The 26,908-nt window shown below is 40.0% G+C and overlaps 1 protein-coding gene across 1 annotated transcript in view; it reads left to right on the top strand.

The window, feature by feature from the left end:
- LOC117736622 (netrin receptor UNC5C-like) overlaps window positions 1–24,843 on the top strand; it is a 169,893-nt gene extending 145,050 nt beyond the window's left edge. Inside the window, exons 9-18 of the mRNA XM_034542074.1 lie at window positions 3,079–3,270; window positions 6,906–7,123; window positions 8,496–8,631; window positions 9,303–9,390; window positions 11,946–12,114; window positions 14,144–14,377; window positions 16,073–16,222; window positions 17,658–17,822; window positions 19,415–19,593; window positions 21,354–24,843. Of these exons, the coding sequence (XP_034397965.1) occupies window positions 3,079–3,270; window positions 6,906–7,123; window positions 8,496–8,631; window positions 9,303–9,390; window positions 11,946–12,114; window positions 14,144–14,377; window positions 16,073–16,222; window positions 17,658–17,822; window positions 19,415–19,593; window positions 21,354–21,519 (1,697 nt within the window). The 3' untranslated portion in view covers window positions 21,520–24,843. The remainder of the gene's footprint in view (window positions 1–3,078; window positions 3,271–6,905; window positions 7,124–8,495; window positions 8,632–9,302; window positions 9,391–11,945; window positions 12,115–14,143; window positions 14,378–16,072; window positions 16,223–17,657; window positions 17,823–19,414; window positions 19,594–21,353) is intronic.
- The last annotated feature ends 2,065 nt before the right edge of the window (window positions 24,844–26,908 follow it).

Here is a 26,908-nt window from a genome sequence, read left to right as displayed (position 1 = left end):
TTGTCACAGTCTAGATAATGTGCGTGGTGTTTACTGATAAGTAAACGATGGAAATCAATGACAGAAAAACACTGAGAGAATTGGAGGAACATTTATAAAGCAAACAGTTGATATATTTCAGTTATATGTAGGTTACCCAGGCAGGTATAAACTCTAAAGGGATATGTGATGGAGACACAGAGACACAGGGAGTCTGAGACAGAGGTGTGAGTTATGGAGAGGGATGAATATCAGAAAGATGGAATATCATCTGATAGACAGCGAATAAAGGATTTTTAAACCCACTGGTATAAAACAAGAACACAGCCATAGCCTATTAATCTGTCCCAAAGTGCCCCATAACACTGTACGATAATAGAAAGAAATTAGGTGATATATTTTTCATGGCTGTCTGGTACCACACATTCTGAAGTTATATTCCCTAAATAGATGAGTATGATAGTGATTATAATTAAGATCAGGGAGTGGGTACTTAAGAGGATTATCTATTTATTTTCCCCCTTGGCAAGTGCAAGGACCTTGATATCAGGGCAACTCTGTGCAGCAGTGTCGTTGGGGCATTTTCACAGCAATATTTTTAACATCAAAAGGAAATTAGTAATTGTATATGACAAAATCCGAGGGGTTAAACTTTGGAGATTTAAAGGAGGTGCTCTAAGTGAGTTAAATGTGATGAACCAACATCGACTTAACAAACCCTCAGCGTCATACATCTTTGTGAAAAGAGTGCATACTCTTAAACTCAGCATTTGATGAACGTTTCATTTCCTCCATCACAATCTGCTTCATGCATTAAGGTTCCATACATTCAAAGTTAAACTAGAGATCAACATTAGGCAGGTAAGATAACGCTGATGGAGGTTACGACATTAATGATTATTATTATTGATTAATCTCTGACAGTTTTGTCTATTAAAGGCCAGAAAAAACTTTAAAAAAAACTATCACAATGTCCCAGGGTCGAAGGTCACGTATTCACATGTTGCATTCCAACACGCCACGCTATTCAGTTTACAGTTATATAAGACAAATAAAAGCAGGAACGCCTCACGTTTGAGAAGCTGGAATCAGGGAATAAGTGGCGTTTCTGCTTGTGAAAATAACAAACCATACTCTATCAATGATCTCAATAGTTGCAGTCGCTGATTGATTTGATGACAATTGATTTAGATTAAATAGGGGGAAGAAGTCCTGTCTTTTTCTGTGCGCCGGCAACTTGAGAATGGAGTTGGAGTTGAGAGACAACGTCTCCATCCAGATTATTTTACAAGGAACCAGTCTACAATTACCAGTTTACCTGCATGCAACCAAGGCTCACTCAAATGTAATTAGTCAAACGGACTACAAACTATAAGTACAAGCTGAAAAACAGAACTCTTCCGATAAAAAAATATTGTGTTAATTTGCAAATATCTGTTCCAAGGGATTCATTCAGATTTAATTGATTAATCGACTATTTCTTTCAGTTCAAGTTATTGTCAGGATAGGGCGTTGGTCAAATAAGAAAAGCATCACCTAAAGATCAAGTTTAAAAATGTTTGTGACTCTGGTTGTTCGACCCATTGTTGTCTCCCCCACAAGCTCTTTGCACCATGTCAATACACAATGCACATTGTTAGAAGAGTGCTTTCTTTTACGTCAAAGTGCTTGACAACACTGTGCTATTTCTAAACCTTGAGTCACAGGCTTAATTGAGAGGGATATGCTTGGCTCTCATACGTTCAGCTCCCCAGAGATATTAAAGTGGTTCATAGCTCCCCCAAGTGGCAAATGAGTAACCGACACCATCAAGAGTGACCTCTCTTCTGCGAATGTGTGTATCATGCTTGGGCACATGTGAGCGTGAATGTCTGTGCGCCTCATCAAAGGATTCTTTCATGCATAATCAAGCTCATGCTTTCTGAACTTGTTCTGATGTGACGACAGCAAATCCTTAAGCAAGTGACTCAGGCTGTTTGTAGCTAAAAGCCTGTTATCTGCCTTCAACTTTAAGGGCAGATTAAAAGGAGCCTTCCTATACTTTTCTGTCTTCTTCTTAATAGCTGCAGACAAATCCCCTCCTACTAGCTACAGAGGACGTGATTATACGAGGAGTGCTTTAAGTGTGAGACTACTCTAAAAAAGTGCAACAGGCGCTTTCATGTTAAATATTTAGGGTTGTTTGTTTTGCTGCTTTGAAGTTCAAGTGCATTTCCACTTCTTTTGCCAGGTTTTCCTCTTTTTTTGCTGTTATCACCTCTCTCCTCTCCTCTTCTCTTCCTCGTCATTTATTGTGCCCTACTTGTTTCCTCTCATCTTCCCTGCTTCCTTATTCTCTTTATTTAACTCCCCTTTATATTCCCTCCTCATCTGCTTGTGTGTCCTCCTTTCTATATTCCTCTTGACTTTCTTCCCCCCTCTCATTACTTCCTCATCATTCCTCCCCTGTGCTCTACACTTGTCTCCTCTCATCCTTTACTAATTTCTTCTCCCCTTCATCCTCAAGCTTGGCTCATGCCTTTTACCCATCACTTAAAATGTTCTTAGTCTGCTTTAGAATATGGATGATGAATGACAATTCCTCCGCTGGTCTTGCTGAAACACCGTTAAAGTCTCAGCCGGATTGAAAAAGGATGTTAGGACCCTTGTAAAAATAATTAACAGTCTTATTAAGTTTTAAGACTTTCTACCATTCTTTTTGTTAATGAAAGAGGTCTCCGTCTCTCTCTACCTCTGTCTAGACACATGATCGTATTACACGGGCTGGGGGGGGGGGGGGGGGGGTTTTGAAATGGAACCTATGGAAGTTGTCCTTTTGAGTCTGATAGGTGGTCTGAGGCACAAGAACGCGAATAAAGAACAAATTCATAATGAAAGAAAACCATATCAAGTTAATTGGAGGCCTTTAATGCATTTCATCTTTTCTTGTGAATGTTAATTCATTCTCTGCTACTGCCCTGCCGTTCCATAGGAGCTAAACTTGTTGTAGCTGTTTATTGACACTTTTCTTACTGATTTCCTCTTCAGCAGGTATTTTGCTGCATGCTTGATATTATCTGTCTGTAATTGTGTCTCCCTTCCTCTGTGTGTCCCGTGTAGCGGCTCCAAGCACGGATGATGTGGCGCTCTATGTGGGCATTGTCATCGCAGTGATCATGTGCCTGGTCATCTCGGTCATCGTGGCGCTCTTTGTCTACCGCAAGACGCACCGGGACTTTGACTCAGACATCATCGACACCTCGGCGCTAAATGGAGGCTTCCAGTCTGTTAATATCAAAACAGCCAGATCAGGTAAAGAATGTTACCGACAAGTCAATTTGAGCCGGGGTGGAACAAATACTAAAATATCTTCAGAATGACTGAAAAGTGTCACTGCCCTCTCTGGTTGACAGTTTAAAACCTGTTGCCTCTGTAATCCCACCCAACGGAGATGATAGTCTCTCTACTGGAGGTCTACAGGTTTTTAATTACATCAAGTGCACAGTGATGTATAGATAGATAGGTAAATAGGCAGTTGGATAGATACTGCAGATGGACGGGTCTATAGATTGACAGGTGGATAGAGGATATTGGATGTGACCCAAAGGAAATAACTGTATGGACTCAGTCCTCTTTTCTAGGCTTTCGTAGCATCATTTTGTTTCTCTCCTCAGCCTGCGGCTGTCAATCTTTGCTGCTTTGGATTAATCTCTGTCTCTACCAGGGACCACTCTCCTCCATCAAGGAGTCTCTCTCTGTCATTCTCCTTCCCTGTCTCACTTTTTCTTTCTCTCCCTTCCCATCTGCACATTCAGGTCAATCACATTTCCTGTTTATCAGCATCCTCCACTCTCCGTCTCCGGCTTAGTGTCTGTCTTTCCCTCGCTGTGTCTCTGTCTGTCTCCTGTCAGAGTGACTCCTACCGCCACAGACCCCACCCCTCCCTGTTTGTCTTCCTGGTCCAGTGGAGCCATCGTTCACTCTTCTCTGTCTGCGTTGTAATTTTTTCTTCTCTGTCTTTGGGAAATGGATAAGACAACAAGAAGCCCGCAGCCACGCACACTTGTACACCTGTGTGCATGCATTTGATAGCTTACTTGAAATGGCAAGATCGGACAGGGAACGTGGATGAATGAGTTATCAGTCCAAGGATGCTGTGAACTTATGACTTTTCCTCTGAAGAAAAATCCTCTCGTCAAATAGAAGAGAAAAATCACTTTAACAAAATGTAATATATCTCGCAAACATGCTCAGAAAAGCATCCACGAAGGTAGGCACATAAACAAACAGGCATGCCCATAAATGTGCATGAATGAGATGTCTTCAAATAGTTTATGACAAATCAAGTGTTCATACTGGTACTTCGACCAAGGAGTACTTGATCTGCATTTGGTCAACAGGAAATGGCATTTTAGAACAACACACATTTGTGTAAATCATGTTGAGTGATCGACAAAGGAACAATCTGTGCACCTCTAAACATATTTAACAAGATACCTAAATAGTTTGCTATAATGTGTGTGTATAATGTGGTCAGTTGCGGGTGGAAGGTCAAAATTAAAATCATGCTATACAAGAAAAACAGGAAAGTGAGGTCAGAAAGGATGCAACTCAAATTTGTAAACAGCGAGTGAAAATAACTGTGTGTGTGTGTGTGTGTGTGTGTGTGTGTGTGTGTGTGTGTGTGTGTGTGCACACGCATGTGTCCATGTGTGTGTGTGTGAACAAGGTCAAATGCCTTCGCACGAGCGGAGATTGGGTGACTTTTTATCAGAAAAACATTAGGATGCTTGTCACTCTGCGTCGGGGGACCATCTACGATTACTATTAATGAAGAATTATGTCCCTGCATATTTCTCTCTCCCACCGTCCCTCTCAGACTCTCTCTCTCTTTTTCTTTCTCTCGCTCTCTCTCTCTCTGTGGCTTTCCGTTAGTTGTTAATTAAATTTCAGCAGGGATGATTTGGCAGGAATATCCGCTGGCTTTAAGGGTAAACAGAGAGGAAGAGAGTGATATGTGACAGGTGTGTGTGCGTGTGTGTGTGTGTGGGGGGGAGGAGTGATAATCAGGGATTTTAAAATTAGAATGGATGGGCTCTTGGAAGGAACGACAGGATTTCAGACTATACCCCCCCAAAAAAATAGAGCATGGTGAGAACAAATCTTAAGTTGTTCTCGGTAGGAAACGGACTGCCCTATGTTTCCAGTTCCAATTCAATCTTGGATATTCATTGGCTTTTGCGATGGGAGGGAGTTGTTTATGTAGAAGTCCACTTTGTTGTTTCAGTGCCCTTAGATTACATTGTTATGAACCACCAAGAGTTGTGGTAAGAAAGCTTTACAACACCAGCTACACGAGTGGCGTCTTATGGGGTCGCTTGAAGCACTTTGACTTGATTTTCTTTGGTAAAGTAAATCCAATGTAGGTTTTACTGTTTGTTGATATTGCCAAATGCATTATTAATACAATCAGTAGCACTTGGCTGCAGCTTCCTTCCAATTACCGAAGGACATTCTGGCAGACGGAACAAACTGAAGTCAAGTCATTGTTGTTAAAGCGTTACAAATAATTTCACTGCAATTTTATTTTTTTATTTAAAAAGAAAAGTGTGTGTTATTGAGGATTTGTTCCATAAAACCCTTTACTCGATGTATGTCAGCAACAGAGATTGCTAAAGGTAGAATGAGGTAGTTGCATTTTAAAAATGTATCAACATACTGTAAACAGCACTCGAATATGAAATACACATAGATAGTGTGTTTCTGGTGTGTGCATGTATGAGCATGCACAGTGTAGTGTGTGATGTGTTATTGCTATGCAGGACATGTTTGCTTATACACATGTTTGTTTAGTACCCACGATTAACATTGCAGAAGTGTTTTATTTATGACTGCTCTTATGTGTGTGTGTGTGTGTGTAACTGGGTGTGTGCTTGCGGTACATGCAACATGTCCACCATTAGCTTTAGCTGACTCCAGAAAGAGCAGTGTCAAACATCAGAGTACACACAGCTTCAAAATGATTGATGAGATGACACAGGCCAATCTATTCTCGTCTGTGAATACAAAGTGACACAATCGTCCTCTTACAAATGGAAATGGGGGTGTTCTGCGACAGTCTCACTTATGGTATGTTATAACTGTATATGTTAGCACACTTATAGATATGTATAGATAGATGTGCAACTGATTTTACTGCGTACATTTGCTGACTTTTCATTAAATGTGACAAACGGACTCCAGAAAGGAAATGAAGACACATTCAAAATGTGATTGTCCTGTAACTTGGGGCCTCAGTAGTGTGGAATCCGGCTTTCAGCTTTTAATAATACAAGCAAACAAGTTACCAGGTTAAGATTGGTTTTCCAACTATTGTAAGGTTGCTCGAATATTTCACATTGCATATTTTCTTGTAGGCAGAAAACACTGCTTTTTAGAACAGGATAAGTATTAATTAACTGAGCCCGAATAGGTCTTAATAATTGGCATTGTCAAATAACACTGTCATATCTGTGACTAATGTGGACAGCAGGTCAGATTTGAATAGTGACATAGTAAGATAAGTATTTTGGAAATATAGACAGTGATTTGATTAAAGTGTGACAACTTCTTTCATTGTGTCGGGGAAGTTGAGTGGTTTAAAAACATTTTGAAGAACTTAACGGATGACATGAAGCAATACTGTTCTGTTATTATTCAGGGTAAAGTATGGTCGATTTTGAAATTGTTTAGTTTGTGTTGGTATTCATTTAAACATTATATTCTAAACGTATGTATTTGAAGATGAAATCTTTGAGGCGCATTGCCCTCAAACTCTCCACACTCTCTCTCTCTTAGCTGAAGTTTACATTGTGTAAACCTGACAGTTGCTATTCATGTTGTATTTTCTGTCAATAATATTTTCTTCCCTTTATCTGCTCCTTCTCTCTTCCGCTTAATCCCTCCAGCTGATCTGCTGACGGCTCCTCCTGACTTGACAAATGCAGCGGCCATGTATCGTGGTCCAGTGTACGCCCTCCACGACGTTTCAGATAAAATCCCAATGACCAACTCCCCTCTCCTGGACCCTCTACCCAACTTAAAGATCAAAGTGTACAATTCATCCGGTCTGGTCACACCGCAGGACGACCTCGGAGGAGACTTCACTTCCAAACTGTCTCCCAAGGTAATATAATGCATGTATTCCATGATCCAGCGGCAGTATCTTTCATCCACGTCTCAGATTTTGACTGTAAAATATTCCGTATGAGCGTAGTATGATTTGAGGTTACACTGCAGAAGCATAGTAAGAAGTACTGAAACACGGCATCTATGTATTCCCAGTGACATAAATACAAAAGCAAACACCATTAGTATACATGCAGCTCAGTGCCCTAGTTTTCCCCCTCTGCTACCACATGGCATGCATACCAGAGTCACTTGTCACAAATACAGATGAAACCGCTCGGTGTCATCACTGCACCTGTCTTGAGGCGGAACTAGAGCTGATACTTCACTATGTTTGAGCTCTACATTTGATTGTTTTCTCTGTTCATATGTGTATATTTTAATTGTGGACTTTTGGACCTCCTGTCTGACCTCGCCTCGCTAACGTTCAGGATGTTCTCTGCTTTTTGTCCGGTGTTTGTCTTTCACACATTGAAGCAGTTTCTTGTCAACTTGGTGTGAGGCAGTGGAGTAAACTGCTGAATGTTAAGTCCTTATTTTACATCTCACAGCGGACATTTCGAAAGAGAGATGCAAAGTAGGTCATATTTTACCACTTACCCTACGGTGGTTTCATAGGTCTCCTGTAAATCCACCCTTTTCTCATCGCGGGCCAGCTCAGCCCTGTGGCTGCGCTTCCAGGCAGATGCAGATCGTCCCTGTAGTATTGTACTTACTGATAACCAAGAAAACATGAGAAATAAATTAAACCATCTTGATGAATGCAGTAAGCTTCTTGTGGAAAAGTGAGCATTCACAGATTGCTCTTTTAAACCCCCAAAAAACTACAATGACCTATTCAACCCAAAATTGGCCTTACACAGTAAAACTTCTAAGGACCTCCATGAACCTTTGGTTTTATTAGAATAAATCTTCTTTCTTTCATCATTGTTCAGCCTCTGCAGAGCATTGGTGCAGTTTTCTTTTATGCAAGGTTACACGCTGTAATATAAAGTGGATACAAAATAAATCCCTGCCCGCATGATGGTTCTAACTCAGCACAATTATGGAACAAAACATTGTCATGACATTGACTACATTCTCAATAACCCAATTATTTAAAAAAATCTCACATGTTAATTCACACTCACGGAGAAAGATAAAGTACCATTAATGTTCATTAAAAAATGTTTTGATTTCTAAGGTGAATGTCTCTCTGCTTTTGATAACTGTATTGTCCAGATATTAATTCATCAGTAGGTTGTAATTTCCATTCAAAACCAGCATTTCAGTTCATCCAGTCTCTGCTCAACAGCTTCATATCCAGTACTATCTGTTATGTAATGGCCTTATTATTAATATCATTGTGACTGTTGTCTTTTGACTCCTAGGTAACTCAGTCTCTGTTGGATAACAGCGACACCATGAACCTTCGCAACCAGAGCTTGGCCCGAACACGAGACCCTTCCTGTACCGCTCATGGATCCTTCAACAACCAGGGAGGACACCTCATTGTGCCCAACTCTGGTGAACTTTCTACTCACCCTTAACAGTTTATCTTTAACCATGGTTACTGTCTCAGGAGGATGCAGTGACCAGCAGTGGCGTTCAGAGGCAACTTTTAGAGGTGGTGACACAAACTCAATGAAAAGATGCAAAGGGTCGCATATTTTATTATTTTGTTGATTACATGAATACATTATAATACATTACACTAACTGATATAGGCATTAAGAATGTCATCAAAAGGTAAATTGAACAAGATCAGATGTACATTTCCTGTACTCAAAGATGACCACATGAAGTTGGTTTGTAGCTAATACTGCAATCGACTTAATACAAAATAAAACAGCCTTGGGATGTTTTCCAGCTACCTAGTTTTAAAAGAAAACCACTTTCAGTGGACTTAAAAGCAGTGGGCAGACAGACATAATTAATAATGGAAACCGGTGATAGGAAGCAGCTCTCAGAAGCTATAAAACATTGGAGCACAACTTACTTGATGATACATTCAAGATAAAGTTTTACACAGGGTTGCCTTTAAAAATGATTATTCAATAATTAATCAAAATGATAAAGTGATAATGGGCTCTTACATTCAATAATTCAGTTGTGCACAGTGAAATTAATAAATCCAGTGATGAATCTCATTGTGTTTGCCTCCATCCATCCTGCTTCCCCTGTCCTCCCTCCTGCAGGGGTGAGTTTGTTGGTTCCAGCGGGTGCTGTTCCCCAGGGTAGGGTGTACGAGATGTACGTGACTGTGCACAGGAAGGACAGCTTGAGGTACGTTTTGTCTCTCTCATTCCCTCACTGTGACTTTCCTGTTGCTCTGTGGCTCCCTGTTGCCGCCATGGAGCTCTTCATCTCTGCATCTCCCTCTATGATCTTTTTGTTTCCTTGTTTTTCTTTTCCTACACTTCTCCATCTCTCTCGTGGGCGCTGACTTCTCAGACCTGTTTGTACGGTCGCGTGGGGAGGCTTTCACAGTGTGACATTGGCTTAGGATCCGCAGTGGTGGATGAATCATTCGTATTTATAGTGCACCAATTCACACATTCTTTTGGTGACTCATTCAGCAGGGGTCAATTAATACCACAGATTTCCTATATTAGGGCGAGAATTAAAGTTAAGAAGATTATACGGGATTCTTTTTCCACATGAATTAATTATGACCTACTTAACATTATAATCTGTGCAGTAATCCACAGAATTTACAAACAATGTTTTCTTAATTTTAGAATTATTTCTATTACGGAGCTCATAGCCCCCATTATTCAAATATGTGTCAAAGTAATGTTGCAACAACAGATTTGTATTTATTACTTTAAAAAACAAACACCAAGCTTTTTACAGCCTATGCAAAGAGATGGCTGTTCACAGTGACTAACAGATTAGTGGTTATTTTTTGGATTACTCTAATCCTGTCCAGAGCCTGTGCATGACTGAGGTAATGCTCTCTGTGGGACATGAAAGAGAAATTGGCTATATTCTAGCTGTTGTGTAAAAAATATCATTCATTTAAATTATCAGCATTCTATTTGAAAGTGACCTGGCCCAAGAATATGCCTAAAACTCAAAAGAACCTTCATATGTATATTTTGAATACAGTTAACATTTAAGAGGCAAAGAGATGATTTCATTGGACAGAGTCCGTATTAATCCTGATTATTTGTTTTGTATGTGTGTCTTTACCACTCACTGTCGAGGTAAATGGTTAAGCAGTGTTTGTGCAAAAAAAACAGCCAAACATTTTTCTCATATGACGTAGTATAAACCTTTTGGGGTTTTCAGATATCTGTGTCTGAGATCTCTCCATCCTCCCCAATACAATAGCGCTGGATTTATTGTGTCCCTTTTTAGAATAATAATAAAATAAAGTTGTGTCCTGTTTACACTGCTAAATAGTTCCATTTCTAAATGTTTGCTTCAAGGTCCCTGCATTATCCAAAAGTAACAAGGACACTGTTTCTGGAAGGACAATATAGTTATGTAATGCTGCTCGCGCTACAAACTAAATGCAATTCAACTTTGTAGTATTGGGGGTGGAAGCAACATGTTCAGAAACAGCAATCTCACAAAATGAGAACATAAAACCAGTAGCCAGCCATCAGCCTCGCTTAATAACACAAGAGTTAAGAGAAGAAATGGGCTCTTTAATAATTAGGGTGAATCAAGACTTTCCAGTCTCTACAAGACCCAAGCTTTAGGAAACTTGTTCCAGTTTGGTTCATGTACTCCATCCATCCCACAAATCTGTTCTAGCCTCTCCCGATCAATAACAGTCAATAAGAATTAGGCCCCCTGCAGTGAGCTACAGTATTTCTAAGAGTCAAACCTCCTCTCTGTCCTCTGTCTTCCTCACAGTCAATAGCTGGCTAGCAGAAATCACACAGCTACATTGACGGGCCTCAGCAACAGTTGGAAAGCCAGAGTCATGTGGTTTAGCTCCTTTGGATCCAACCTTTGGGTTTCTGGTTTCTCGCACAGACAATACAACATCTGTAATCTCTGGAAGATAAAAGATACATGACCTTACAAATCAATTGCACTGTAATTCATTGGGGGGTGACCCCTGCATTTGGTAAGTCAAAGGGTGCTGTTACAGTTTGAGTTGTACTGTTTTTATCTGTTACCCTCTCCTGCCCATGTGAACCCATCAAGAATCAATAACGAGCTCCATCAGCCGAATCGATAATACTGCTCGGGATTAGTTACCCCTGACACAAAAAAAAATCTGTCTTCTTTCCGTATGGGCTTTATTCCCAGTTAATAAATGTCTTCAGCTACATGAGGGAAGAACATTTTTTATTTGCATTATTAACAATTGTTTAAGATGGTTGGTGGGTTTACTTTTCAATTTACTAATGAAAAAGGACTAATCGATAATAAATACTGATGGAGTTCACTATGTATATCACTTTTATTCACATAAGAGCCTGCAGTACTCTGTTGCTGTACTCTAATATGCATTAGTTAGTGAGTGTTTGGGGTCCCAATAGTTGAATTCACTGTAAAAAAAAAAAAAAAAACAGAAGAGCCTGTGGTAAGTATTCATTAATTTGCTGCTCATGAGCTACGGACTCCAGCTGAGGCCGAGCTGACTACACTTATCATCCTCTGATTGACTGTGTGTGCTTCTCTCTGCTGTGATGTATTCTCTGATATTCTAACTTACTGTAACCTAACTGCCCAGCTGACTTACTGGTTATGAACATTAAGAAAAACAAGCCAGACCAGGAGTGAAATCAATACAGCGTCATGCAGTTGATGCTCACGTTAATTGGTAGCCGACAGTGCAGCCCTCCTGTCCCACCTGGGGTGTAATTTATCTTCTGCAGACCCCCGGTAGAGGACATCCAGACAGTGCTGAGCCCCGTGGTGAGTTGTGGACCTCCAGGAGCCCTGCTGACCAGACCAGTGATCCTCACCATCCACCACTGTGCTGATAATGTCCAGGAAGACTGGCTCATTCAGCTGAAGAACCAACTGGCCATGGGAGAGTGGGAGGTGAGTGTTCAACACTCGGTGTGTTTTCAAGTGAGCGACGTATAACGTGCAACTTTTGAATTTCACCGGTTTAACCTGCAGAGAGAATAGCTGTCACTTTATTTTCCCAAAAAATATAGATAAAAGAGATGCATTCAGATGCATACACATCTAGACATACAGCAGTTTAGTAACCCATCGTGTTTCATTAATGCATTTCTACAAAATAAACACCTGCACAGCCAGATCACACATACACAGTGATGTACACAGTATGGCTAAACACTATACGTTATCGCCTTTTCCCAGAATAATAGCCGGCAATACACATATACACATGCAGTGAGGGAGTGAGAGGAAAATAAATGAAAGGAGAGAAAATTCAGTAAACACAAAGTGCCTACAGGCTAGTATACAAGCAGGGGGCTGAAGACTCCTATCAGAAGCAATTTGTTATGCTCCTGCCATCCTCCTCTTCTGTCATCTTTCTTCTTATGTTTCTATCCCTCTTTTTTTTCTACCCTTCTCCCTCTCTCTCATCTGTGTCTCTCAGCATGAAGTCTCTACCTCAGCAATCTCTTTCTGTGTGTGCGTGACTGCATTCGATGCGTGTTTGTCTGTCTCCGTGTGTGTGTGTGTGTATGGGTGTGTATCTGTGTGTGTGGGTGATAAGGCTGTCTTGCAGCATCACTGTGTCTACAAGCCCCCCCAACCCCCTCCACCCCGCTGTTACTTATCACAGCTCAACACAATGTCTCTGCACAATTAACCATGCATACAATTCTGTGTGTGTCTTTTTTTGTGTGTGTGAGAGGGAGGGGGAGAGAGAGAGAGAGAGAGAAGGTTTTGGGCACTGAGTGGGTAAAGACGAGAGAAATGAAAAGTGGAATTTCATCAGGAAGTCGATTTGTTTTTCTCTTATTGCAGTAGAACATTCATTTCCCATCAGAAACTTTTCTCCAAAACAGGGAGAGGAAGGTAATTGAATTCCCCTCACATCAGGCGGGAGCAGCTACTGTTGTGATTACCAGTAATAACAGATTCATACCATATTGCTTTTGTATTGATTTGGCTTCCTCACAGTGGGATTGGACATATTCACACAGCAGCTCCAAACAAGTGTTATTTTTCTAATGGACACTTTGATATACTTTAACAAGTCATATTATGAACTACGGGATATGCATTTACATTTCAATTTAGTGTCTCAACAAGAACAAAGGAATACAGGAATGTGGTGGATCAAAAATCTAGGAATTGATTCTCTGAGATGAGTTACTGGACTAACATAAAGAGTTTGTGTCTTATTGAAAAGATCCACAAGCCATAAATGATTAAAACTCAACATTTGCATTTGGCCTTTGTTCTGCTGTATAGGGAGCACATCTCTACACAGCAGCAGTAATGGCACTGCGTTGACAAATACCGGTCTATAACCACGGAGGAATTCATCAGTTAGAAAACACTGCCTGTTTATTCAGAGGTTGTTTGCATTAGTGGAAATGGATCCAAGTCCACGTGTGGTATGTTACCAGACAGAATGTGGCTTAACCCCACAAATCTCACTAAAAGACAAATAGACAAATAAAGGCTGTTTCCAAATAAAGGGGACATTTATTTGTACATTGAGAATATTTAACGTTTCTAGCACAATAACACAGTTATGTCATATTCATCACTATGCTGATGATCATGTGTTGTTTAAACAGAAATGCTGTTGTCACAAGGATTTGGACTTCTGCACCTCATTTAATATGAAACAAATAAAGGAAATGTTAAGTTTTCTTGATAGCAAAGGGAAATTGATTAAAATAAAGGCAGGCTACTCACAAATATAGAATCATGAATACTAGGAAACACTAAGACGTGCTTTTGAAAGGTTGAAAGGTATAGTCCGTCTTGAATAAAGCTTGAGATATCTCTTCAGTTGAGATGAGTGAAGGCTCACATGGTAAGTTTACAATATGCCAGTCTGAGCCACCCATCATGGGCCCAGCATGACACTCTGGAAGTCTAACAGTGTGTGACGTTATGTGTGTGATTCTTACAGGAAGTGGTTGTGGTAGGAGAGGAAAACTTCACCACCCCCTGCTATGTGCAAATGGACTTGGAGGCATGTCACATCCTCACAGAGACACTGGGGACTTACTGCTTGGTGGGCCAGTCAATCTGCAAGGCAGCTGCCAAGAGGCTCAAACTCGCTGTTTTTGGACCCTTATCCTGCACAACGCTGGACTATCATATCAGGGTCTATTGTCTGGACGACACACAGGATGCACTCAAGGTACAGTATTGAAAACTAAATAAATTAAAGCCAATAATTGTTTTTTAATAAATTTACTCCCTTCAATTAACCTATATCAACACACACATATACATATGAATTATAAATGTATATTTTAATTATATATGCGCGCAATTGCTAGGTTTTCCCAATGTCTTGAATATCAGTAAAGGTAAGAAAGATATGTTTGTATTTTAGGCTGATTTCTTTGTTATGTTCCTTAGTCCTCTGAGTGATGTTTTTCTCTCTCTCTTGTACCACCCCTGCTTAAACACTTCCCTGGTTATTTGCATTAGAAATACAATATATCATATCTTGAATAGGAGTGATTATATGGAGTCACACATTTTCTCACCTCTAGTTTTCTGGAACTGAGCAGAGAAGCAGTAAACAAAACAGGGTCAAGCAATGTCAGAATATCGGCGCTTAAGAATTTAAACAAATTCAAAGCACTGAAGGGACCATCTGATATGGGAGATTAACATTGGTAATTTATGCATGCAATGATAAGTCAAGTGTCAGTGTGGCACACAGTCATGTACACGCTCACACAAACATCAACACACACTCGGTTTTAACATTTCAAACAAGCAATTGCAGCTTGAAAATACAGCTCAGAGGTGGACTTTTTAAAGATGGAGACTCTGTGTTGTATAATTGATCGCTTTGCGTGTTAAAGGGGAATTCTCCGCTGTATAGCTACTGTAGAGCTGCCGCGTAGGGAGATGATGGGAAGGAACAATAGATTATTTTAAAAAGGTTGCTGGAGGCATCAAAAGTCATACTGATAACTTATTCTTCCATCAGTAAGTTGGAGTGTGAGTGCATGTGTCTTTAATTATGTTAATTGTATGTGTCTAGTTCATGAGCCTGTAATTTTGATGTTATCAATATGTGTGTATTTACCATTATGCATCTGTAGGGCACAGCTACTTTCTTTGTACTCTCTTGGTGTGGGCTAACTTGATATTCAGAAGTCAATTTGAAGTATGAGCTCAAATCCCCACAGGACTGTGCAACATATATTATTGAAACAGCTGCAGCCCAGCAAAGTAAAATATGCTGTTTCCTTTGGTTCACAAAATGGACCAAAGGAATGGGCAGTATCAGCTTTACGTTAACTGATTACATTACCCATCTAATGCAATATAAGATATAAAAAACAGTGCAGTACATCAGCTTTTTAATCTGTCCTGAGTTAGGTAATGGTGGTAGTACCCTTACAACTAAAAGAGGAGTGCACAAGAAAAAGTTGTGATAGTTGTCAGAGAGATAAGGGTGATGGAAAAGACAAAACAGGGCTGCTTATCTTAAATAATGAGTCAATCATTAATCTGGGTATTATTTTCAGAAGATGTATTGAGGTCATCTTCTGAATCAATAGAAGTTATTTCATTTGACTGTTGTACATTAAAGATATTATTTCCCACATCTCACAACAGCAGTCCTTTGACTGGTGGTGCATTATTAATCAAGGTTTCCATTGAGCATCTTAATGTCTCTCCTCAGTTGAGGGCAGTTAGCAGAGCTGAGTTGTGCTTAACTTCCGGGAATACAACTACAGAGCTCTGTAATGCTATCTTCAGGATGTTTCATGGTATGAAAGATAAATGGTTCAGTTGTCAATATCGAAGTTAAAGGAGGAAATGTTCAGTTACTATTGTTTTTTTCTTTTCTTTGTGGGCTTTTGTGTAGGAGGTTCTTCAGATGGAGACCCAGATGGGAGGGAAGCTTCTGGATGAGCCAAAGACCCTGAACTTTAAAGACAGCACACACAATCTGAGACTGTCGATCCACGACGTGCCGCACACACACTGGAAGAGCAAACTCATCGCAAAGTATCAGGTAAGAGGGGTGTGCACATGCATGAACACTTGTATTGTACCGGTTACAATACACAGAGTGTAGATAATAATCTTCACACCCACAGCAAATATCACAGTTTATTGTACTACTTACCTGAAGCAAGGATAAACTATGGTTAGCCTTTTTGAAAATAGGAGGTAACGCTCAGTGTTGGTCTTCATTTTGTGCATTAGGCTTTGGTCCAGAGTGAAAAGTTTCGCAAGAAATTTAGCTGGTGTGACTACTACCGAGAGGTGTTTATATACATATATATTATATACATATATATATATAGATATATATATATATATATCTATATATATAGAAAAAGCAATTCTGGAGTTTCTACGGGAAAGACTAAGGGGAAAGACTGAGCCGAACGTGCTCATATATTTGTTATCTTTGTGGAGTAAATGTAACCCGAGCAACTCTGAAGCTGAGCTGAAGCTGTTTCTCCTCTGATCTCTCTATAAAGACACAAACACACGTGCGCACGCACGTTGCAGTTCGCGCACGTGCACGTGGCGGTTCCTGCGCATGCACGTGGCTCTAACTTGTAACTTTAACTTGTAACCTTAAGTCATAACTTCATCTTGTAACTCTAACTTGTAACTTCAACTTGTAACTTTAAATAACTTTAAATGTAATTAACTTTAAATGTAACTTTAACTTTTAATATAACTTTAATTTTAATTTTAAATGTAACTTTAACTTTTAATATAACTTTAACTTTAACTTTTAATATAACGTTAACTTTAACTTTAACTTTAACTTTAACTAACTTTAAATGGAAATTAAAGCATGTCCTCTTCCCACCCCCCTGCACAGGACTGTGTAGATAATAAAGATTTAATAGGGGAGGTGGGGGGTCTCTTGTGACATCTCCTCCTCTGCCTCAGTCCAAACAAAGCTCGCTGGGTACGGAGTATCTCCAGTATATTCCAGATTTATTTAGTTACATTTAAAGTTACAGTTACATTTAAAGTTACATTTAAAGTTTTAGTTACATTTAAAGTTACAGTTACATTTAAGTGTTACATTTAAAGTTACAGTAACATTTAAAGTTACATTTAAAGTTTTTGTTACATTTAAAGTTACAGTTACATTTAAAGTTACAGTTATATTTAAAGTTAGTTACATTTAAAGGTACTTAAATGCACACGATTCCTGATCACGCCGCACGTTTTGATGTATTTTTTATGCATATGCGACCAACACTGCGAGCTGTACGCTTGACCAAAGTTCTGGTGGAAGAGGGAGAAATGGAAGATTAATACAAAAAAGAAGTCTGCAGGAGTACATGCAGTGTGGCTTGCTGCAGCAAGGCTCTATGAACCTGCTGCTTCGCATTGCCACACCGAATAAGATTGACTCAGATAATATAATTAATGAATTGTTCCTGCCTATATATGTATATTATTTATGCTTTTTCCAGGAGATCCCATTCTACCAGGTGTGGAGTGGCAGTCAGAGAACTCTTCACTGTACCTTTACCCTGGAGAGACTGAGCCCCGCCACCTCAGAGATCAGCTGCAAACTGTGTGTGCGGCAGGTGGAAGGGGAAGGACAGATCTTTCAGCTCAGCAACACATTAGAGGAGGTGAGTTTGTAGAAGCCCGCACGCACACAGCAAAACGGACACGCTGTTTATTGGCTGTGGACACAACAAAACCGCAGAAGACAACTTTAACTCACACTGGGTAGAGAGAAACATACCAAAAAGAAGATAAACACAGTCACACGGGCACTTCTCCATTCCCGTACATAAGATCACTAAGTTTCTTCCATCCGTCCGACAGTCCCTGCTATGGTTCCGTGACTCTGTTCAATCATTCATACTGGGGCTAGAGGTCACATAACACGAGTGGAATAACTCGTTTTTGATTTTGCAAGTGCGTGTAACCACAAAGTCACTGAACGTGTGTGTGTGTGAACAGTTTTGGTCGAAGGTCAGTCAGTTCCTTTGGAATGTCAATGTTTTGAATTCTCCCATGGTGTTCATGGGTAACAGCGTTGCACTTTATAATGTTTTAACCCTTGTTTAACCAGGTAAGTTGATTTTTGACTGCATCGAGAGGAACAGTTGCAGCAGCAGGGAGGGTTGCACATATTATGGACTTCAAAATGAGAAGGAAAAGTGTAGATCCAGTGAAAGAAGTTTGACGATGTGTCTTTGTGTAAAATAACACGGTGAAAGAAAGTATTGTCGAAATGTCTTTCCTGCATTCTTTCCTACACTTCCTCATGTGATCCTCTACTTATGCCTTCTGCCAAATACACAAAAAAGATACCGCCTTATGTGGGGCAGAGCTGTGGCTTTGTAACAAGTACACAGAGAAAAGTAGGGCCTGTATTTGGGCAATGACAGTTTTGTCACAAATATTAAATATTTTGTGAAGTGATCAGTCGTAATCCTGTGTAAATAGTTCATACCTAGCCTTACAATACTATAATCACATTGGACATCTGGCACGTGTGGTCATTTGAGCCGAACAGCCAACCAGCCGGCAGCATCCTGCAAGTTGAACAATAAAAAGTAAAACAGGTTTAACGCATGTATTATTTAATCAGAGAAACAGAGATGTCCCTTTGCATTAATCATTCAATTTCCAGCGGCGGAGAGCTTTCTGCTGTGAATTGGGGCTAAGTAGACACCGTAAATAGTGATCGTTCACATCCACAGTGGCAGTTGTTGTTTCCTTCTGCCAAGCCACATTCATTAGGCCGCTGCCTCCTTTCAGCCCAGGAGTGGCATTAATGTGATGGAGGTTTAGAAAGAGACAGAGAGCGATATCGAGAGTGGAGAGAGAGAGAGAGAGCTTGGAAGCAGATCTTTACATTTGGTTTACTCTTGTATTAATTAATAGACTTATTTATAATTGGTCACGCCGAAAGCAAGCTGGAGAGAGGTGAGCAGAACCCCTGCCAGAAATGCTAAGATAGAGACCTGTAACCAATGTTACCACGTAGATGCACATTATGTTCCATCATTTCTAAGATTTTGTAGTATCTCGCCTATAGATTCCTCCCTTTTCTCCCATGTCTCTACTGAAGAAATGATACTGTACACATGAATATGCTGAAACGTTATTTCTCCATGAGTTAAAAATTTCAAAAGGTTACTGTAACTAGTAATTGTTTTCCTTTAACCAACAATTGACCAGTTTCTTTCGGTCTTTCCACACTATCTAGGAGGTCCAGTGCATAGACACGTCCCTGATGGACCCAGCCAGTAGTATCACAACCTTAGTGGGACCCAATGCCTTCCGCATTCCTTTATCCATCAGACAGAAGCTGTGTGGCAGTCTCGATGCTCCACTGACCAGAGGCAACGACTGGAGGATGCTGGCACACAAACTCAACCTTGACAGGTGACACACACACACACACACACACACACACTGTTTGTATCATTTATTTCTCCTATGTCTCCCTCAGGCATCTTGCTTCATTTTGAACATCAGAAAAACAATCAGAACAATATTTGTAATCCTATTAAATTAATCACATGGTAATTATATGTGACTGATGGTCGTTTCTTATATATATTTCTAAAAAACAGTTTAATCATCTGTACTCTAAAGCTTAGAGCACAGAGAGAATAGCTGCTCGAAACAAAAGTGCAAAACACATCTGCTCCCTTGATTTCAACACACTTCATTACTTTGAACCTGGATCCCTGTGCAGTTTGAGTAAACTCCCATGCACCTAGATGGTAAAGATGCAATTGGCTATTACATCTGACTCTTTTTCCAGCAGCTAGTCAGAGGATAATTGGGCACAAGTGCACATTATTGTCTCAACAGGGAGCCAGCTCATGATGGTGTGGGCATCTAAATATTCCCGATCATTTGCAAAAGATGGACAGCTAGCCAAATTGTTGTTTACGACCACATTTCCGCTAAAAGCACCTCATCAAAGGGAACATGATAACATGGAAATACCATCTTTTATCCTATCTGCTGTTGTAACTGCCACGTCATGTCTGTTTGAGTTCAAAGTATGACTCATTCCTTTCCGTCACAGCCATATAACTTTGTGTCAATAGATACAGTGAAACCTGAGCTGTACAAACATGAACAAACAAACATATGTGGTGAATGTTTAAGCCTGTTGTACAGAGAAAAGTATAAGACTAAATGGTGGAAACTCGCACAAACGCACACACACACGGACAAACACGCACACACAAACACGCACAAACACACACAAACACGCACACACACACACTCTGACAGACAGATATAGAGGTGGATCTCAGTCGTTGAGTTCACTTAACAGTGGGATACACCTTATCACATACTGCAGGTAGATGGAGGCTGATACTGAGAAGCAAAGTAATAAAGAAAGTTATGAAAATAGCTTATTGGATATTTGAGAGGGGGGAAAAGAAGTGTAGGAGTAGAGACAGACATTTACTCTCTGGTTGTGTTTAAACAGTACCAGAGTGTGCCTACAGTACAATCACAGGATTTACAGAGGAACAGAGAGTCTCCTTTTTATCCCCAAAGGACTCAAATCTGATGGCTTTTTCACTTTAAGGCAGCATTGAGATCTTTGCCACAGACGGCTCAGCGTCAGACTTTTCCTCTTCAACCGTTGTGGACTCGACTGTCTGCAGCTTTAGAATGTACTGTGCCTATGAACACTGTTCTCCACCCTGTGGACTGGTTGGCACATGTTTGTGCTCGAATGCAACTTCAGAATACATCGGTTTACAGTTTTATATTTAAAAAAATGTTTTATCATTACATTTTTTATAAATTGAACATACATAGTAGCACATTGTCGAAAAAGCATTCACCTGTCACATTTAAATAAGAAAAAAAAGTCCTGCAATCAATAAAGAGATACATGTAATGATATATCTTACTGTATTGTTATTAATATAATATATATATATTTTTAAAATCTTAATATGTATTCCATGGACTTTTTTATTTTTTTATATAGTATAACGACTCTAGTATAAGGTTGTTTCATATTTTGAGTTTGATGCCTGACAAAGCTCCAGGACCAGAACACTGTCTCTCTCAGTAAGTTAGTGCTGACAGGGTGAGAGAATTAAACGTGTTCTGCCGTAAGATATTTGCCATATATTTTGTCCCTCTGCTCTACTTGATGTCTCCAGGTACCTGAACTACTTTGCCACCAAGTCCAGTCCAACAGGTGTGATCCTGGATCTCTGGGAGGCCCAGCACTTCCCGGATGGAGACCTAAATGAACTGGCCGCGGTGCTGGAAGAGATGGGTCGCCATGACGGTAGCTTCGCCTCCATGACAACGGAACACTTCTGAAGCCTTGTGGTTACCTTGACAATGACAGAACTCTGGAGACGATTACAAGCAAATTCTCTACGGTTGATGAAAAAGAAAGTTGTCGCCATGGTGATTGAGCATCGGTTAAACACCATGGTAATCATGCCTACATGGTAACAGACGAGAAATGCTCGAGCCGGTGCTCGAAACTATGTGTGTATCTTTGTGTGTTTATTAGAGCAACGTTTCAGTGTGCCGTGTCACCGAAGGAGACACAACCCGACCCACAACACAAATACAGTCCATCCGGAACAGACAAAACATACACACATCTGATGTAATTCAAGTTGTTTTCTTGTGGTTACTTCATACTGAACAAATAGAAGCAGAGAAAAGCAGCAGAGGTACTGACCTTGACAACCTCTGCATGACTGGAAAAGAGTCACGAAGGGAGGGAAGATAAACGGATTACAAACGAAGAAGAGGAGTTAGAGTGAGGAAAAAGAGGGTGTGATTCAGGGACGAGACTCTTTAGTAAGACCAGAGTAAACTAAGGGAGAGGATAAGCTGATTACAAAAGGGAGGCGGGACATAAACATAAACTGATGGGAGAAGCCGCAGGTGATCATCTGTGAGAACGGACGGGAAACCGATAAAGAGAGAGTGGAGGTACAGAAGCGATCCCTCACTAGCGAGCCTCAGTACAGTTTCTCGTCTTCATATCGTTTCCTAGGGAAAGCTCGATGTATTCTGTTGCGTTTGCTACACAGTGACTGTCAATCAAGGGTCCTGACCAGAATCAAGACCGAGACCACAGGTTTCCCCTTTTTAGCTGACATCATAAGTGATGTTTAAATTTGTCTTTATATCAAGTATCGAGTTTGTGGCTTTCCTCCTAAATTCATGCAGATATTGAGTCCCCCAGGTCACAGGAAGTCGAGAAGTACGAAGTCAAAGGCCATTGAACTAGCTGTCCACTTGCCTTTAACTTGTGCCTCTGATTTTCTTACAAAAGATCAAGTCCAAAGAGGACAACACTCCTGATGGATTCATGTGAACACCTATTTCTTGTATTCTTTGCATTCGAGAGTTCACCCAAACAGAGGAACGGGGCAAAGATGCACTGTCAGCTATTCATTCTCATACATACTTTATTTTCATGTTTGTTTTATCGGAATCAGCATTTACTAATTTTAAAATGGTATATTTTCATTCAGGTAAATTCAAGAAAGGAGCAACACCCTTTCTGTAGTCGTTGTTGCGATCACACGGATCTTCAAGCCACAAATGCATATTCCTATTCCTTAATTATAATCACGCGGTAACTTGTGTTGCTGCTGCTCCATTCCTCCCTCAAGAGGAGTAGTTTGGATGCAGATGGAGTGCAGGCGCAGGGTGGGGAGTTCCAGCCATGGCTCGCACATTTGGTTAACAACAACCTCAACTCCAGGAGTGTCTCTGAAAGACCGTTAGACTTGTTTCTGGGTCCAACTCAGAGAGAACTGAAAAGGGATGAAATAAAAGACTTGTGTTTTGAAATACAGTAATACACAAACTACCATAGTGATAGTGAGTAAAATACAGCTGATATCATTCAATGATTTTATTTTATCAATCATATTTTATTTTACTAAAATATATCTAGCCTACAGATATGTATTTCCGACTATATTTGTCGTTCTCATCACAGGATGTCAGTTGTGTTGTCTACCGTCAGGCCACATGTGATTTCAATTGTGGTCACCACCACGACTTGATCAAGGTCACTAGCGCCATCCAGTGGCTTTTGGAGAATAACAGCATTTACATTTTTTGATTGTCTGACATGTGTAAATACATTATTATCATGTTCATTCTAATGACCTTTTAATATCATACTATTTTTTGTTCAGTGGTCATTATTGTGTTATTTACGTTGACATTATTTTCTTTGCCATATTTATGTTTTTATAGTTGTGAACTGTATGTAACATATCAGTTAGTTGCCCTTTATGTAAAACAATGTTCTGTCAGCAACTCACATTCCAACTCGTCATGTATTTGTTGAAAAAGTTTCAATTCAGAGCTGAATCTCAAGATACCAACTTAAGGGGCCTACTGTATGTAAAATGAAGTGTAATATATTTGTGTTTTACAGAACATATTGTAATGAATGCGTGGACACGGGTCAACAGTGTCTAACCAAAAGGTGAAACACGCCGGCTCTGAGGGAGGAAAACAGCCTTATTTTGAGTGACTTTTGAATAGCTGTCGGATGCCTCTGGGGACAGGAACTCTATTCACCACGTAGAGGACAAAATTTACTTTCAGTTCAAATATTGAACATCTGGAGTTAAGATATTTCTGCTCTGAACTATGGAGAGACGCCATATGAAACGTAACATCAGGTATGGAGGAGATACCGAGAAGAATATTGTAAAGACGACCGAGGAGGCAAAGGCTAAGTTAAAACCGGTACACAAGGTCATCCCTTCACCTCTTCGTGACAGTTGTCATCTTGCTTGACAAACTTTGAGACAATAATTTGACACATTGATTTCCTATCAATATGGGAGTCAAACAATCGGACCTCTTGTATCGGTGTAAAACCAGACAGAGAAGTCATGCAGGCCTCAAGATGATGAATCTTTTCATTTCGGACAGCCTTATTAACGAAATTAGAAAAGGGTCACATGACGGAGTGGATGTTTTGTATGTTTTCAAATGTAACCACAGATTTCTATAAGTTTTGAGGATTAAAGCCTAATACATCAAGTCATCCATTCAGTATGTTTCAGAACAAAATATCGACCCAAAGTTCACGACAGTGTCTCATTCATGACGACATCTCTTATTAACTCAAATGCAGAATACAAAATCCAATTATAACTGATGAAACGTGTGCAAGTAGAAGATGTGTTAGAAAGAAATGTAAGTTACAAATTACAGTGTAACTAAAGCGTGGTCCTTGGCATGTTGAGTCTACAGTTTACCAGCAGGGCAGACTGGGAAGGGGAGTTTTCATGTGAGGGTGGCGAACGTTAGACCTCCAGAACGTGATCCTTCTTGATGAAAGTAGTGTTAAGATATCAAAGTATGTAAAAAATATTTTGTATCCACAATATGTACAGTTGTGTACTGTCAGCTATATTTGGCAAATTTGAGAATATAAAAAGAGCAGTACAGTTAGATACTAGTTTGTATGTTTCTTTCTTTTTTTGTAAAAGCAGTGTCTACTATGCAAACTTGGCATTGGTTATCATGATAGCAGTCTATAACTAGAGCTGTGCTTGTAAGTGCATTTTTATTTTTAATATCAGGGGTGATTTGGTTTGGTTAGTGTTGGGTAGTGATGGTCCACTTTTGCTAATTCTGGCACGCTTCATGAATCTTGCTCAATCTTGCTGAATGCTCGCCTCTTCATTTCCTCTAACTGTTTTCTGTACAAAGTGTAAGAAAGAATTTTTAAGACAATTAATAAATTATATTTATAAACAATGCTGAAAATGTGTAGTGCGGTGAGGTGGCTTATTTCTCCAGGAATATTTTTCTGAAAATGGTTTGAAACTTTATTTCTCTCATATGACAGTAATATACGCATGACAATGGCATGCTCTATGACATAATGGCATGCGCTGTGACATAATGGCATGCTCTGCGTCATAATGGCATGTGCTGTGACATAATGGCATGCGCTGTGACATAATGGCATGCTCTGCGTCATAATGGCATGCGCTGTGACATAATGGCATGCGCTGTGACATAATGGCATGCGCTGTGACATAATGGCATGCTCTATGACATAATGGCATGCGCTGCGTCATAATAGCATGCGCTGTGACATAATGGCATGTGCTGCGACATAATGGCATGCGCTGTGACATAATGGCATGCTCTATGACATAATGGCATGCGCTGCATCATAATGGCATGCGCTGCGTCATAATGGCATGCGCTGCGACATAATGGCATACGCTGTGAGATAATGGCATGCGCTATGACACAATGGCATACGCTGTGAGATAATGGCATGTGCTATGTGCTATGACATAATGGCATACACTATGACATAATGGCATGCGCTATGCACTATGACATAATGGCATGCGCTATGACATTATGGCATGCGCTATGACATAATGGCATACGCTATGCACTCTGACATAATGGCATGAACTATGACATAATGGCATACGCTATGCGCTATGACATAATGGCATACGCTATGCGCTATGACATAATGGCATACGCACACTGTATCAAGTTTCAGTTGGTTTGGGACCAGATGGCCGGGAGGAAAATAAATGCTAAAACGAGTGTCAATACTAAACCTGACGGGGACAAACACCATTTTTTTCCCTGACAATGCTCCACTGTGAACAACTAATATGTGTTCAAAATGGATTGGGGGGAAATATGGGTAAACTGCATACGATTTGTGAAAAAAATCAGAGGAGGGGGGGGGGGGGGGGGGATTGAACCACATCTTTTATAGATTATGATGCCTGTTAGGCTATTTGGTAATAGGCTGTTATGGTCATAGTTATAGAAGAACTGTGAACTTTAATAAAACAAATATGGAACGTGTACTTAATTACTGCATTTGCAGGAATATTTAGATCCATACAGCGCATTCTTTTAACTCTCTTGCCTCGTCCTCTACTCATGCAGACACATTTTAATCTGACATGCCAGAATTAAATACTAGTGTCAGTAACATGGATAGTAGGCCATTTATTTATGAACTTAAATATTTAGAAAATAATTTAAAATAGAACAACATACTGTCAACATACTGTCAAACTAAGAAAAGAATATGCTTTGATGACAGATTTCCATCTTCTTCTGCTTTCCTGTGGTCGGGTCACCGTTTGTGTGTCGGTCCTCTTTCAAAGGAACGCAGCTTTCATTTTGCTTCATAGGGGGTGTGATCATACACACACACAAGCAACATATAATACATACTTTAAATTTAAAAAAAAAAGAAGGTATATAATAAAAAGGTAAAAGAGAGTTTATACTTACTTCCGGACGGTTGACAGAGTCAGTGGTGAAAATAAATGAATGTGGAGCCTGTATGGAATCATTCCACCCAACAGTTTATCAGGAATCGATAAAGAATCGGACCGATACGGTAAATTGAGTACGGAATCGGTATCATGCAATGTGTAGACCATTAATATACATTTAATTGGTAATGCTTTCATTTCATAGCTCTTTTTTAAAATTCATATTTACAGGTTCCAGACTCAAAAAGAAGTTGGATAAAGTAGCCTAAAGTAGAATAAACGGAAACAGAAAATGTTACAGTTTAACATGTTGTGTGCACAGCAGCACCGGTGGATTGCAAAGAGGCGTGTCACTTTTTTTATAACAAAGAAAATATGGAGAACGTGCCTTAACAGCACCGCCAAGTATCTGGTTATATGGACCTCATTCAGCCACCACA

This window comes from Cyclopterus lumpus, chromosome 9, assembly GCF_009769545.1.
Source record: "Cyclopterus lumpus isolate fCycLum1 chromosome 9, fCycLum1.pri, whole genome shotgun sequence".
NCBI classification, from domain to species: domain Eukaryota; kingdom Metazoa; phylum Chordata; class Actinopteri; order Perciformes; family Cyclopteridae; genus Cyclopterus; species Cyclopterus lumpus.
This window is presented reverse-complemented; position numbering and strand designations above follow the sequence as displayed.